Source organism: Tiliqua scincoides, chromosome 6 (genome assembly GCF_035046505.1).
Source record: "Tiliqua scincoides isolate rTilSci1 chromosome 6, rTilSci1.hap2, whole genome shotgun sequence".
NCBI lineage: Eukaryota > Metazoa > Chordata > Lepidosauria > Squamata > Scincidae > Tiliqua > Tiliqua scincoides.
Window position 1 is genome coordinate 16825847 of NC_089826.1, and position 15315 is coordinate 16841161.

General features: G+C 42.1%; 1 protein-coding gene across 1 annotated transcript in view; it reads left to right on the forward strand.

The window, feature by feature from the left end:
- The window catches only part of BMPR1B (bone morphogenetic protein receptor type 1B), a 133372-nt gene that overhangs the window by 88629 nt on the left and 29428 nt on the right, over window positions 1–15315 (forward strand). The window contains exon 3 of the mRNA XM_066631767.1: window positions 7268–7427. Coding sequence (XP_066487864.1) covers window positions 7268–7427 — 160 coding nt within the window. The remainder of the gene's footprint in view (window positions 1–7267; window positions 7428–15315) is intronic.

Genomic DNA, 15315 nt, shown 5'->3' on the forward strand with positions numbered 1-15315 from the left:
TATAAAATCAAGTATGATTCACAACTGTAAAAGTGTTGGACCTGAAAGGTTATAGTGCAACATATCACATATGCATCACAGGTAACTTGTAACTCATCTGGAAGTGGGAAAAATACTGTATGAGTAAGAAATAAATCAGTCTTTCTCTGTAATGACAGGGCTATCCATTTTCTTTCACCTTTCTGTGGTCATATGCTCTGTCTTCCTCATGTAGCTTTGTTCATGGTTGGACTATTTTTTGCTCTCTAGCTTTACAGTCAAAGAGACTGGGGGTGGGGGAGAAACAGCTGAGCTGTATTAAGCAACCTCAGCCCTGCCTGTATTTCTTAACTGCTAAATAACAGATCACAGGTGCAAGGATTAATCCAACATACCGTGCTCTGTTTTGTTAATGGATGCCCCCTAGTAGGGGTAGTTTAGTGGTTTGTCACATGATTCTCATTGGGGGGGAATCAGACAAGGATATAACAACCCTATGGAAATTGAATGTAAGTAGGTCAGCTTTGTTTTAAAAAAATCTTAAAATACTTTAGGGAAAAGGAAAAAAAGAAAATGTGGTTTTCAGTTTATCATCTCTGTGGGGGAGTGGGGGGAGTTCAGTGGCTTTTAACAAAAGGTCAGGCATAGAGATACAGTACTGGAGTACACAATTCAGTTGAAGCAGTGCTCTTTTAAATGAACTTCTAGCTACCTGTGAGTCTATGATACTGTTATAAGCATTGTCTTTAATTTCTGTGTTTCTCCTCTACTAACATCCTCCAGTAGAGTTCTATAAATATGCTCTCTGATCCTGCCCATGTTCCCTTGGAAATAAATCACACGGATTTTAGTTGAGCTTACTTCCAAGTAAATTTACATACATGCATACAAATGTATTTCCATAAAATACTTCTGAAACACCAAAATAGGCTACAAATAAGTCTACTCACATGTGTGTTTGTTGCCAGCTTTCTATAAAGCGAGAGAGAGGGAAATTTAAAATATTGTCATTCAACTCACCAAAATATTTCTGTTTTTCACATTTGTATTAAAACTGAAGCATTATTGTGATTAGACAACCTGTTTGGAATGTTCTTTTTGTGTTATGGAGAAGAAGAGAGGGAATTTTGTTTAAATGTCAAAATAAACATTACTTTTTATAATGGATGGTGTTGATGGTTAGCAAAAGGTTTTAATAGAATGCTAGCTTCTCAGAAAGTGTGCTGCAATGCACTGATGCATTATAGACTGGAATAATTTTTAACGTGCTCCAAGATTTTAAAGCAATTTTTTAGATCTTCAGGGTTTAGCTCTTTATGTATCACTGTAGGGGGTGAACCCGCAACTAGTCCTTAAATTTCAGTGGATACCAGCAAATCTATACCCTCTTCTCCTTCCCTTGCCTTGCATGGATGCCCTGCCATGTAGTGACCTTTTCATTGCTGTGTGTGTTACATGCAACTCATGTGACATTGAACTTGAATGCAGCTTTTTCTTTGAAAACAGTTATCAGCCTTTCAGCAAAGCTACCCACCATTTGTTATGTCTTTGTCGAAGTGCTGGCACTCAGTGGGCTATAGTCTGCCTTTTAGGAAAGTACCTCATACCTTCCATCATTTCACAGATAGAAATAGGGACCTATTTGCATCACCTCACTTATGCCAAAGATTACTGCAGCCTGAGGCTAGTATCTAGCCCAGAGATTTTCAACATTTTTCGTCTGGAGGCACACTAGCAAGCTGTTAAAGTTGTCAAGGCACATCATCCGTTTTAAGGATATATTTTATCATGTCTGTCTTCTGTGTCACCAGAGAGTTGAGAAAGTCCTTTACTTCTTTGCTTAGCCCCAAGCAAACAGAAGCTTCTTGTGCTCTTGGAATATTTCCTCACTGATGGAAAGCCTATGCTATGGAAAGCCTAGCTTTCCAAGGCTATGAGGACACTGCAGAGTAAAAAGACACAGGAGCAATGAAAGAGTGTCACTCTGCTTAGCCAACAGCAGGAGCATTTTGCCTTTTGTGACTGCAGAAAGGGAAGAAGCAGCCAAGCCAGCAATGAGCAAAAAACTCCTATTTTTGGTCCCTGCTCAGCTGCTTCTTCACTTTTGGCAGCCACACAACACCAAATGCTGCTTCTCTCTCCTGAGCAGGGACCAAGAACACCAGCATTTCACCTGTTGTCAAGGTGCCACAAAGCAGTCAAGTGGCCAAGCAGGCTGAAAGCAGCAGAATGCTGCTGCACACAGGGGGCAAAGCAGCAGCTACTTCTTTTGCTCACATCATCTCATGGCACATCTGAGGACGAACCGTAGTGTACTACTGTTGAAAACTGCTGCTTCAGCCATTTACACTAGAAGAGAAACTGTATTCCATCTGCTGTATATATTTATTCTGTGGAAGCCTATCCTTCATTGATCCTTAACTTCCAAGAACCATCACTCTCTTGGGCTAACGCCCAAGAGAGTGATGGTTCTTGGAAGTTAAGGACACACTAGTAAATTGCTGTAATATATTAAATATATTATCAATAAACGTCAGTAGCTGCATGTGTGAGAGAGGACAAACTGTGCCCTGTGTGATATTTTGATGTTCATACTCATGTATTTATTGAGGTGCATGCTGCAGAAAAGATGCATTTGCCCATTCAGAGTTTTAACCTGTAGAGTTCCTGGGGAGGGAGGTGATCCCTGAAGAACGACTGTACTTATATTTCACTTTAATACAATTTTAAGAAGGCATCCCCAAAAGACAAAAATAGAGACAGGGGTCGGTCAAAAGAGACAGCTGGTGCATTTGTAGCTTGGGGGTCTATTCACACATTATTTGGCAGTGTCTGTCTTGCAGGTTTGATCCCATGGTCAAGTTAATGTAGGCTCTCTGGTGCACTTGTGACTTTCTTGCTGTGCTAAGGGAGTGGGAGAGAGGTTGTGAAGGGTTAGGGCAGGGATGTTTCATACCGAGGGCCAAATGGCATTCATGATGTCTGCTGAGGGCCGGAAGTGATGTTGTTAGGCAGGGAGTTATGTCATTAAACAACTCATAACCAAAAATAAGCATTTTTGCTCACTTAGGGATTCATTAACTACAAATGACAGAAGAGAAAACATGCAAATATTTATCACATTTCAAGATATGGGAGAGCCCAATTTTTGTGGGGGCTGCCCTTTTAGTAGTAACACCTCAGCACTGCTCAGCAGCTGAGGGCCTAAGGGCCAGATCCTGCCCTTAGGGCCTTATGTTTGACACCCCTGGGTTATGGAATGAGTCTGGAATGCCAAGATCTGTTCTCAGTCTCAGTACCTGGGACCCCATAAAAGAGGCCAAACACTTGACCAAGCCTCAGGGCCAGTATCAGAGGTTGGACACTGGTGGCACAAAGGAGAATTTTCCTCTGTTTGCTGCCTAGTTTCTCCCCAACAAACTGAGATAGCTCTCCTATATGCTGCCACTGGGGTCCACGATGGCTGAACTTTCTTAATTAGTGCATGGCTTACTGTGCAGTTGGTCAGAAACAGGAGTCACAGTAAGGCAATGGTTCCCACACTTACCGTGGTCACAGCACCCTGCAGTCACAGTGTCTTGTCATAGTGCCATTGCCTGGCTCTTCCAGGTGCTGCTCTCTTGAATCGCGTTATTCAAGATGGTGGTGCCCTGGAAAGCCCGTAAGAAAAGGCTGCCAGGGACGTCCCATGGTGCCCCTGTGAGTTTGCTGTGGTGTCCTTGGGCGCAGTTTGAGAACCATTGCCCTACAGAGGAAACATCACTGCCATAGATACTTTCTCTCTACCCCATTGCTCAGTAAGCTACAGGGCCACTTTCTGAATAATGGAAGGAGGGAAAATAGCAGCTGTGACAGATTAGTCTGTGGAACTCCTTGCCACAAAAAGTGGTGTTGGCATCTTGCCTTGGTTCCTTTAAGAGGGGAGGAAAAGTCCATCACAGGTTACATCACAAATTTCTGGAGGAAAAGTCCATCACGGGTTACAAGTCATGATAGGTATGTGCAAGTTCCTGATTTTAGAAGTAGGCTATCTCAGAATGCTAGATGCAGGGGAGGGCACCAAGACACAGGTTGTGTCTTGTTGTCTTATGTGCTCCCTGAAGCATTTGGTGGACCACTGTCAAGATATAGGAAGCTGGACTAGACGGGCCTTTGGCCTGATCCAGCGGGGCTCTTCTTATGTACAGTTCTTATGTAACTGACGGAGAACTCTCCTGAGCTGGAGAAACTTTGTTGCTCTTTTGTGTGTGTGTGTGGGGGGGGAGAATACTTGCACAGATTTTTTCCTCCCCAAACCAGGAAGTAGAGAGTTAACACAGCATTTTTTGCTGACTGAAGGTAGAAGCTACACCCTCCCTCACAAGTGTGGTTGACTGCCAAAGGTGCAAATGGATTCCTCTGTATTATTATCAGAAAATGCAGAAGGCAATGGGCTTCCCCACAACTAAGTGTAGCAGCTGTTTTGCATTTTGGAACAGCCGAAAGGTTTGCCTGCTATTGGAATAGATCTAGTAAATGACATAGGACTGCTGATTCGCCAGAAGCTAATTAGTACTAGTTGTGGTTTGTCATTCCTACTTTCTCTGCTGTTAAAACAGGCCCCTGCAAACTGGTACACATATCACTATGCATCTTCACTTCTCTCCACTGCAATGAAAATCACAGATTTTTGCTTACTTTTAAGAAATGTATGGTCCCATCCCATCCCCCGCTGCTACTGTAAGGCAGTACTCAAAACAGTTCAAAAATAAAATCCATAAACAATTACATTGATAAATATCACTTAGGCTGCAATCCTAACCACAGTTTCCTGAGAATAAGCCCCATTGAACAAAATAGAACTTACTTCTGAGTAGACCTAGTTAGGATTGTGTCCTTAATGGCATATGAGTAACACAATGGGGGCATTATCACTAAATAACCAAGGTTTGGTAAATCACAAACCACATTAATGCCTTCTGAAGATAAAGATAAACACTGGGCCAAGTCCTTGGGTGCAAATTCCAAGGCTTAGCTATGAATCAAGGAATCTCTAGTTTGAGTTTCACTGCAACCATGAACTCACTAGGTGATCTTAGGCAAGCCGCTCTCATGCACTACCACCGAAAGCTCCTCCCTGCACCTCTCAGACATTAATTCATCCTATGCTTTCTTTTGCTTACTCGTCTTTTCTCCTACCTTAACTGCAAAAATGTTATATCAGGACCACTGTTGGCTAGAGGTAATGGCTTTCTCTTCACCAGGTTTTGAAACCAAGCATCAAACCAGCATTTGAGGATAAAATTCTCACCTCATTTACTCAGAACAATGTCTTACTGTGTTAGGGGGTTTCTCCCTAGCAGAATGGTTCTCAACCTTACCTTGGTCATGACACCCAAGGAAGGCACCCTTCTTGGATTGTGATCGACACCCACGATCCAAGATGGCAGCACCAAAATCATGAGATTTTGTGAGATCCAAGATAGCAGTGCCTGGGTGAAGAGGAAGGAGGGACTACCAGGGACATCCTGCGGCACTCCGTGAGCTGTGCTACGATGCCCTAAGATGTCACTTTGGGAACCCCTGCCCTAACAGGTTTGTTTAGGATTGCAGCCTAAGATTTCTTTAATTGGCTCACTGCCCCACTCCTAACCGAAACTGCATTTTCCTGTTTCATGTACAGTACAAAATGGTGGCTTGTTAAAATAATGGTTAGTTACCATGCCAAGATCCTAGTTTGTTTACCATGGTTTGAACAAAACACATTTTTCCATTTTAAGTCGGAGAGCCCAAAGCTCATCATCCACCTAGCCTGAACCTTGATCTTTTCCTTTACCAAGCTTTCTTCTATTCCCCAAACAGAACAAATCCTTTACTAGCATTCCAGTTGATATATCAAGCAGTTTCTTGATCCCTCCAGCTAATCAATATCACTTTGATTGTTGCCTTCTGAACTGCTGTATATATAGAATGACATGCGGTTTAAGAAGATAATTTATTGCAGTTTCCTTATAGAGTTGCTGTTTTATCGCTGATTAATTGCCAAGAAATGTCCTGTGGAAATTCTTTTATCTGATGCCTGAAAAGTGTAGGGAGTTAAAACAGTAAATATTTCCCTTTCCCATAAAAGCAGTCATTTTTAGGATGCAATTTGGCTTGTTGAGATGTAATCAGTCCATTGAGTGTGCTCCAGTGCATTCAGCTCTACTGTGGGTATTTCCTGCAGTTGTTTTAATAAAAGGAAATGTTTGGGGACTGAAACTGAATTGTTCAGCATATGGCTAGGATTATATACACCAAAGCAGCAATGCTTAAAACTAAAAGGCCATGATTCATCCATGATTCAACCAACACTGGAACACAATAAAATCCCATTGACATCAATGGGAGATTTTTACTCTTTTATTTAAAACAATGGGACTTAAAGTGCTGAAAAGTACCTATCACTTTGCTTATTGAAATCTAAATAATTTAGGCTAGAACTTAAGCACTTTATGAGTGTGTGGGGGGTGGGTGGGTGGGGGGGTTCATTTGCTTTTTCTTACAGCTTAAAAAGAGGATCAAATTTCAAATTGCATCCACAAGAGTACCATGTTAGATGAAAACGGAGTCTGGTATTTTATTCTTTATTATTAATATTTTTATTTAACTTCATAGTTCCATGAGCCAGATGTCTGAAACCTCTGCCTAGAACATTTTTTAATGTTCATTCTCTGTCCATGAATAACAATGTAATACAGTCCCAACCTTGCTGAAATGATTTGTTGAACAGGGAACTTAGTTTTAAAAGACTTTGTTCGGTTGACCCAGGAAGTGAACCACTGTTGCCATTAACTTGCCCCGTGTAGGCTGGATTTTGAAATATCCTTATCCAAAAATAATACAGTACATGCAGAGATTTGTTTTTGTTAAAAACACTACACTTTATAAATTTCCCAAGGGAGCTGAAATAATTGGGCACCTGTTTCTGATGCCTTGTTATCTAGGAAGGAATGATGCTTTTAATACATAAACCAAATGTTCAGACATATCACAGTCCTCACTTTCTGCAGACCGCATACAAAATATTGTGTTTATTTTGTATGAGATGCTCTTCTGTGTTATTTGTCCTGTTAGTTTTAATATAAAAAATCCTTCTGCATAAAACCAGAATTGCTTGCCTCAAATAATCAAACCCACTTTATAAAAGTGGCCCTTCCTAGATGGTGAAGGCAGTTCTTACTTGCTGCAGGTGAACAGCTAGCTACAAGCCCACATTTTCAAAGCCTGTTCAGAAACTTACTTTTTCCCCCTTTTTTTCCTTTTGTAGCAAACTTCCTAGACAGCAGACCCTTGCGGAGTTCTGGCAAAGTGAACGTGGAAGCCAGAAAGGAAGATGGTGGTAGTACAGCAGCTGCTCCTCCCCAGAAGATACTGTGGTGTCATTGCCATCACCACTGTCCTGAAGATTCAGTCAACAACACATGCAGGTGTGTGAGGCTCTCCTTTGCGAAATGCATAATTAGCACATTCCAAATGATCTTTAGTATTTTAAGTTGATGTCTAAGCTAAAAATGCCAGTTTTTCAGAGGAAACTTCAGTGGGTCAGTTCAGACAATACTTTCCAATCTGGCCCCTTTTCACATGGTGAGCGGGAAGAAAATGCATGTCCCACTCTTCCTCCTGGTGCACTCCTTCCCTTGTCATAATCATCTAGATCAGGGGTGTCAAACATAAGGCCCAGGGGCTGCATCCGGCCCCCGGAAACTTTTTATCCGGCCCTTGGGCTCTCAGCTGCTGAGGTGTTACTGCTGAAACAGCAACCAACATGAAAATTGGGCTTTCCCAAATCTTGAAATATGATCAAGATTTGCGTATTTTCTCTTCTGTCATTTGCAGTTAATGAGTTTCTATATGAGAACAAGGTCTGATTTCTGGCCATTAGCTGCTTAATGATGTCACTTGCTGCTTAATGACATCCAGCCCTCAGCAGGAGCCCTGAATGCTAACTTTGGCCCTCTGTATGAAATGAGTTTGACACCCCTGATCTAGATCAGCAGTTCTCAAACTCTCCGGGAGTTTGAGAACCACGATAAGTCTTTGCAGGAAGTGGGGTGATGGCAGCGACATGATTGCCAGGATCGCGCTACTGCCAGGGAAAGAGGGGCTTTTGTTTTACTTACCTCTGTCTGTGCTGGCCTCCAGGTGGTGCGAGGAGCCCCACAGACCCCTCTGTAGGACTCCTGCGCCTCAGAACACTGAAAAAAAATGTGATTGTGACTCACTTTTGGTTTCATGATCACAACCTGGAAGTGGGTGGCAATCACATTTTTTCAGGGTTCTGAGTTGCTGGGAGCCCTGCAGAGGGATCCATGGAGCTCACCGCGCACACACACACACACACACACCCCAGAGGCTGCCACAGACAGAAGTAAAACAAAAGCCCCTCTGTCTGTGGCAGTGACACGATCCTGGTGATCATGTTGTCACCACTCCCTGCTCCACCTCTTAAAGGGGCAGAGACAGGGCTTCTTGGGCTGGTGGGTCATGACCCACCAGTTTGAGAACCACTGATCTACATTCTAATGTATTAGTATGTGGATTGCGCGTTTGTGTGTGTGGGGGGGGGGGTGGTTTGCATGAATAAAAACCCCTGGGACTAGCTAAAGGGGAAAACTTGCTGGAATGAGGAGACAGATGTGTGTGATCTTACTTCTCATCATGTGAAAAAGGCCCAGTTAATAAGACATTGCTGGACCTAACCCTATGAGTGCAGTTATTTATGTACTGCATTCTTCGAGGTACCTTTCTTATACTTAAAGGTTGGGCTAGTTCTTTCTTTCTTTCTACACCTCCTGTCACTCCAATTATAAGTTTAAAATATTTTCAAGTTGTACATGTCAAGCGAATAAGTTTGCTTGGCTTGCAACCAGTTAGCATAATGTATTGCGGACACAGAATTTGAATCATTTTACCTGTAAAAGTTTGACTCCTCCTCCTTAACAGACTATGGCCCAAATCCTAACCAACTTGCCAGCACTGGCATAGCAGTGCCAACAGGACATGTGCTGCATCCTGCAGTTGGGTGGCACTCATGGAGGTCTCCTCAAAGTAAGGAAACGTTTGTTCCCTTACCTTGGAGCTGCATTGCCCTTATGTTGATGCTGGAAAACGGGTTAGGATTGTGCCGTGTGTGTCATTTTTCTTGCGGAATTCCCTGTGGCTAGACCCTTACAGTGAGCTCAGATAAATTTTAAGATGAGCCAATTCAGAACCAAGTCCACACAATGATGGGTGAACTGTACCCCTTCACACAAACAAGGAAGCAAGGGAGAAGGGCCAGGATTTGTATATGCTATAATCACCCAGTGCCATTCTGGCTTAAAATTGGTGATCATTATTCTGCTCTGAACTTTTTAATGCCTTAAAAAAGCATTCACTGCTTTTTCCAGATCCCTGAGCACTTGCCAGTCCTTACCTAAGATGGTAGTAACCTTAGCTACTCCTTTTGTGCTACTGCAAACTGAGTAAGGGGTATACTCTAAAGAGTGCAAACATTAAAGTTATCCAACTGTAAATATTTACTTGGTTACACAATAGGCCTGGCTTTTTTCCAAGTGCCACAGTGATGACTGGTCCCCCAAATGGTTGCTTTGCACCTAGAATTTTAGAAGAAGGATGAGGTGATTTGTTTCATGTGTGTATTTTGGGCTCAGTATGAATCACATGGACTCTGGTAGTTTTTCAAGGCTGTGGTGTTGGGTTTCCTTGTTACCTTACAGCACCACAAAGGATATGTAAATACTGTCAATGTATCTGAAAGAGATGGTGGCTGAGTGCACAGGTGTTTGCAGGACTGATTGATTCACAAGGACCTTTCTGTAGGAGAGGTGAAAGCTTTTGAAAGGGCTCCCTAAACCTGGGCTTGTTAAGGTTATGTTAACCCTTAGCCTTTTGAAACTTTAACTGTCTATGTGACTGTGCTGTGCACCTGGAAACTTCCAGATAGGCATTTATTTGTTATCCTTTTTGAACATCTTTCTTTATGAAAGCTTTGATGTTTTCAAGGCACACACTGTCTCCCTTTCAAAGGTGTGCAATTTCTGCACAGGGCATTTTTTGTAGATGCAAATTAGTGTTTGTTTTGGGGAGCTGGCCACAATGTTATGTACTATTTTTGATTGCTCATGGGCTGTCCCTGTGAATATTTTTTTATTTTTATTATTTTTTGCATTTATATCCCACCCTTCCTCCAAGAAGCTAAAGGTGACAGAAATGATTCTTCTTACCCTTTTATCCTCAGTGTAGCCCTGTTACTTAAGTCAGGCTAAGAAAGAATGACTGGCCCAGAGTCATCCAGGTAGTTTCATGGCTCTGTGTGTGGTTATATGTGTCTAAAAGATTGAGAACTAGTCTCATTTGTTATCCCTCTATAGCACTGGTTCCCAACCTGTGGTCTGTAAGACCCTGAGAAATGGTCCACGATATCTCGGGAATAAAATCACCTTTGATCATTTCCAGCATCTTGCCAAGCAAGCACTCCCTCATGGAACACCAGAGAGGGGCAGAAAATGGACTGTCCGCAGCCAGCACCGAAGTGCCAGCTGTAGGCGGTCCATCCTCCATGGGGAAGTGCTCACTTAGGAGATGCTACCCCATGAACCACCAGAGAGGGTGGAGAACAGACTGCCCAATCTGGCACTGCATGTGGTCCACAACAATTCCAGTTTTTGCCTCAGTGGTCCTAAAGGTTGAGAATCACTGCTCTATAGTGCAAGTTCGGTTTTGACCTTTTAAACTTTTCCACTCTGCGCCAAAACTCACAACACTGAATGTATGACAGAGAGAAGTACCACAATTCCAAATTACTCTTCACATTTGCCTACCACATAAAGGTTTCAGTTGTCATTTTAAAAGGAGATGCTGCGTTCTTACAGCACTTTCAGGCCAGTTTGGATGTGATGCATGTTCCCTCTCCATAGACTCTCTCCTCCGTGGGAACAAGTTGCCCTCCTCTACCCATAATGGTTGTTGGTAACAATGTGCTGTTTGGTAATAACATTGTTACCAAAACATAGGTACCATGTTAAACATAATTAAGTTTAAGTAGACTAACCCTATTTTAGGTCAGCTGTTTGTTACCATTTAGTTGTTTCTGTAAGGACCTTTTTTGTTTAAAAAGAGGAGACCTGTGAACTTGTGTTGACACCATACTGTGCCTGTTCACATATTCATATATATGAATATATATACTGAATGCTTCATGAAACACTGGGATTTATTTACTTGTTATACTGCTCAGGATCTATATGCTACATATCACTCTTCAATTGTTGTTACCTAAAGCATTTTACGAAGTAACAATGCAAAACAATAAAATGCATTTGTAAAATACTTTTGGTGATAATATTGTTGAAGAGCCATATGTAACGTATATATACTTGAGCAATATAACAAGTAAATAAATCCCAGGACCCATCCTGTCCATGGACAGTTTTTTCTTCAACCATTCATGCAACACACATGCCTGCATTCCAGGACTCTCTCACCAGAAGCATGTAATCTGTACTCCTCAAAATGGAAATATGTTTATATAGCTACATCTGGAGGTGAGTCAGGCCAATCTTGTGGCCCTTTCGGACATTCAGTAAACACATATGAATGTGTTAATAGGATGCCTGTGTTGGAGAGGGGAAATACTCTTGGATATTTGGACAGAAAAAATACTTCCTTAACCAAGTAGTATTGACCAAGATGCTACAACACCCATGAGAAATAGGCCCTTATCCAGTAAGGACAGCTTAAACAGCTGCAAATGCTGGCCCACTAAATACCTCTCTTCTGGCATTTAGTAAAGGTCTCTGGCCAGATCAACTTCTTACGCTAGGTAATTTTTAATTAAAACAGCACCTTCTACTTCAGGGTTTCTCACTATTTCTGTTACAAACTACATTTCTTATGCATTTTCCTTGGTTGTAAAAAATCACTCTTGGAGGCAATGTGACACACCTAAGCTCTGCTTTCTTAATTATCATACTCAAAATCTTTACTGCATGATGCAAAATGGGCTGAAGGTATAAGTAGATATCTTATCTTTTTGTCCCTTTGATTAAAGCTAAAAGTGGTATGTATAGTTTTCTTTCAGGATCAAACATTACTGATAAATTTCATGATGGATATATGATATAGAAAATACTGAACTTTCCAGTGCTGATGCAGCCCCGAGGTAAGGGAACAAAATTCCCTTACTGTGGGAAGGCCTCTGTGCCTGTCCCCACCCCCACTGCAGGATGTAGCACACATCCTTTGGGACAGCTGCATCAGTGCTGGAAAGTTGGATAGGATTGGGCCCTTAGTTATTTTTATTACAATAATGTTGAGTGCCGCCTAAAACTAATATCTGAATGTAGTACAATCATAGCAAATTCTGCAGACTTATCATAAACCAAATTTAACTCTCTGTCAAAAACAGAGAACAGCTGAAATTTGTTTTTCTGTATGCAGCTATTAGGCAGGTGAAAGCACGTAAAGTGGAATACAATGCAATAGTTTATGTATGTTTTTATTACATATGACACATTTATCATGGGGATTTAGTTTTGTTGTAAATTCTGTAGTGCCCAGTAACTATCTCCCCTTGCTTAAATTTTGGGCACTTAACCTTCAAGAAATTATTTTGCTTAGTGCCCTTACATGTGTGTAGAAATAGCCAAAGTGAAATTCTTAACATTGTATTGCTTTCCAAAAAAACCAGGTAGATAGAAATTCTGAAGAGCAAAAGGCATATGGGCTGCATGACCAGAGGTTTGGTATTGTGCTCTTGGTTCATATGAAGCCTCTATTTTGGTGCAAGTATTGGTTTTATAGAAATCAATTAGCTTGTATATTTATTCAGCAAATACATACTTTAGAAAGCTAGAAATCCAGTTTAACTCCACACTTTCTCTTTGTGGTTTACATCATGATTTAAATAAATTTGATTATAATTGATCCACTCTGGTAATTCTTGGTCCAGTCTATAAATTTTTGTTGGAAGAAAGTCCTACTGAATGAGCGAGGCTGCTGTTTTCAGGGCAGGATTCAAAAATACTGTGATTTTTGATGGGAGGACTGAGCACGTTCAACTTTTTTTTCCATTTATCATTTGAAGCTGCTATATATGATTCAGACCATTTGTCCATTTCAGCCTTCTGTGGGTGTCGCCTTCTGTGGTTGGCAGTAGCTCTCTAGGTTCTCAGATGGAGGTCTGAGGTCATTATGTGCTAGCTGATTCTTTTTTAACTGAATGCCTGGAATTGAAGCTGGAATCTTCTGAATTCAAAGCATGCATTTTACAGAGGAAAAAAACTAGGTGGTATTTGTTCAGTGGTTGTGTTCCTAGGTTGTCCCTTGTGTAAGTGGTAAAGTGGGTTGGGTGAATCTGTGATACTGTTGGTTATGACGTGAGTGAGGCAGAGATATAAAATTTATAACAATTTTGAAGTCATGGAGAAAAAAAAAGTGTGTGTTTTTTCTTCTGAAAAATTAAGTTGTAGACAGTTGGAATATATGCAGCATTGACTTTGTTTTTAAAACTTATTTTTGTTGTTGGCAACCTTCAGTCTCGAAAGACTATGGTATCGCGCTCTGAAAGATGGTTCTGGAACAGCATCTAGTGTGGCTGAAAAGGCCAATTCGGGAGTGACAATCGCTTCCACACTGGGAGCAAGTACAGTCTGTCCCTGGTCTGTCTCCCTGGCTATGGGCCTTCCTTCTTTGCCTCTTAGCCTCAGACTGTTGGCCAAGTGTCTCTTCAAACTGGGAAAGGCCATGCTGCACAGCCTGCCTCCAAGCAGGCAGCTCAGAGGCCAGTGTTTCCCACTTGCTGAGGTCCACTCCTAAGGCCTTCAGATCCCTCTTGCAGATGTCCCTGTATCGCAGCTGTGGTCTACCTGTAGGGCGCTTTCCTTGCACGAGTTCTCCATAGAGGAGATCCTTTGGGATCTGGCCATCATCCATTCTCATGACATGACCGAGCCAACGCAGGCGTCTCTGTTTCAGCAGTGCATATATGCTAGGGATTCCAGCACGTTCCAGGACTGTGTTGTTAGGAACTTTGTCCTGCCAGGTGATGCCGAGAATGCGTCAGAGGCAGCGCATGTGGAAAGCGTTCAGTTTCCTCTCCTGTTGTGAGCGAAGAGTCCATGACTCGCTGCAGTACAGAAGTGTACTCAGGACGAAAGCTCTGTAGACCTGGATCTTGGTATGTTCCGTCAGCTTCTTGTTGGACCAGACTCTCTTTGTGAGTCTGGAAAACGTGGTAGCTGCTTTACCAATGCGTTTGTTTAGCTTGGTATCAAGAGAAAGAGTGTCGGAGATCGTTGAGCCAAGGTACACAAAGTCATGGACAACCTCCAGTTCATGTGCAGAGATTGTAATGCAGGGAGGTGAGTCCACATCCTCACCATGACCTGTGTTTTCTTAAGGCTGATCATTACTTAAAAACATAGTATGTAAAATTGAACTGGTTGATACTGGCAGGAGGTCTGGTCTGGGCAGGAGGTCTGGTCTAGAGGGTAGAGCCTCCGTTTGCCTGAAGATAACAGCTGAAGGTCGCCAGTTCAAGGCCACCGGCACCATGAACGGCGAGACCTTGAAGCAGCTGACAAGCCGAGTTTTTCCATCTGCTCTTTGGCCGCCCTTCCAGTGAGATATGAACGATTGTCAGCTTGCGTGGGAGGAAACTGGAGGCCAGAATGTGATACCAGATCATAAAAAGATCCATCTGAAATGTTGTAGTTCTTGAAAGACAGAACCTTCGTCAATTGTAAAAATCCCTATAGGGATTTAGTATAGCCTGCCTGTGTAAACCGCCTTGAAATAAAGTCTGAGGAGAAATCTGAAGACCATGAAAGGCGGTATATAAATACCTGTATTATTATTAATATTAATATTAATATTAATATTAGATATGAACATCTCTGTGCACCTGTCACCTGTACACCTCTGTACACCTGAACATCTCTGTACACCTGTCACCTGTCAGTGACACTGTACACCTGAACATCTCTGTACACCTGTCACCTGTCAGTGACACCAGGAATGTAATGCAATAAACAGTGGTAGGAGGCTTGGCTAAGTGGGTAGTGCTTCAAAGTATGCTTCTCATGCCCTCCTGTCCACCCTTAGACTCTTACTGGTGTTTGTCACATCGCACCTGGCCTCCAAACCCATCCTCCAAACCCAAACCTGGCCTCCAAACACATCACCATTTACTTCTGGTGGTACTTTGAATAGGTGGACCATGTAAAGTGGTATGGCCGAGGACAAACATTGAGAAACACTGTTTTAAAACATTCATTACAAGTGTACCCCACATTGAAAATGGAGGTACAGCTT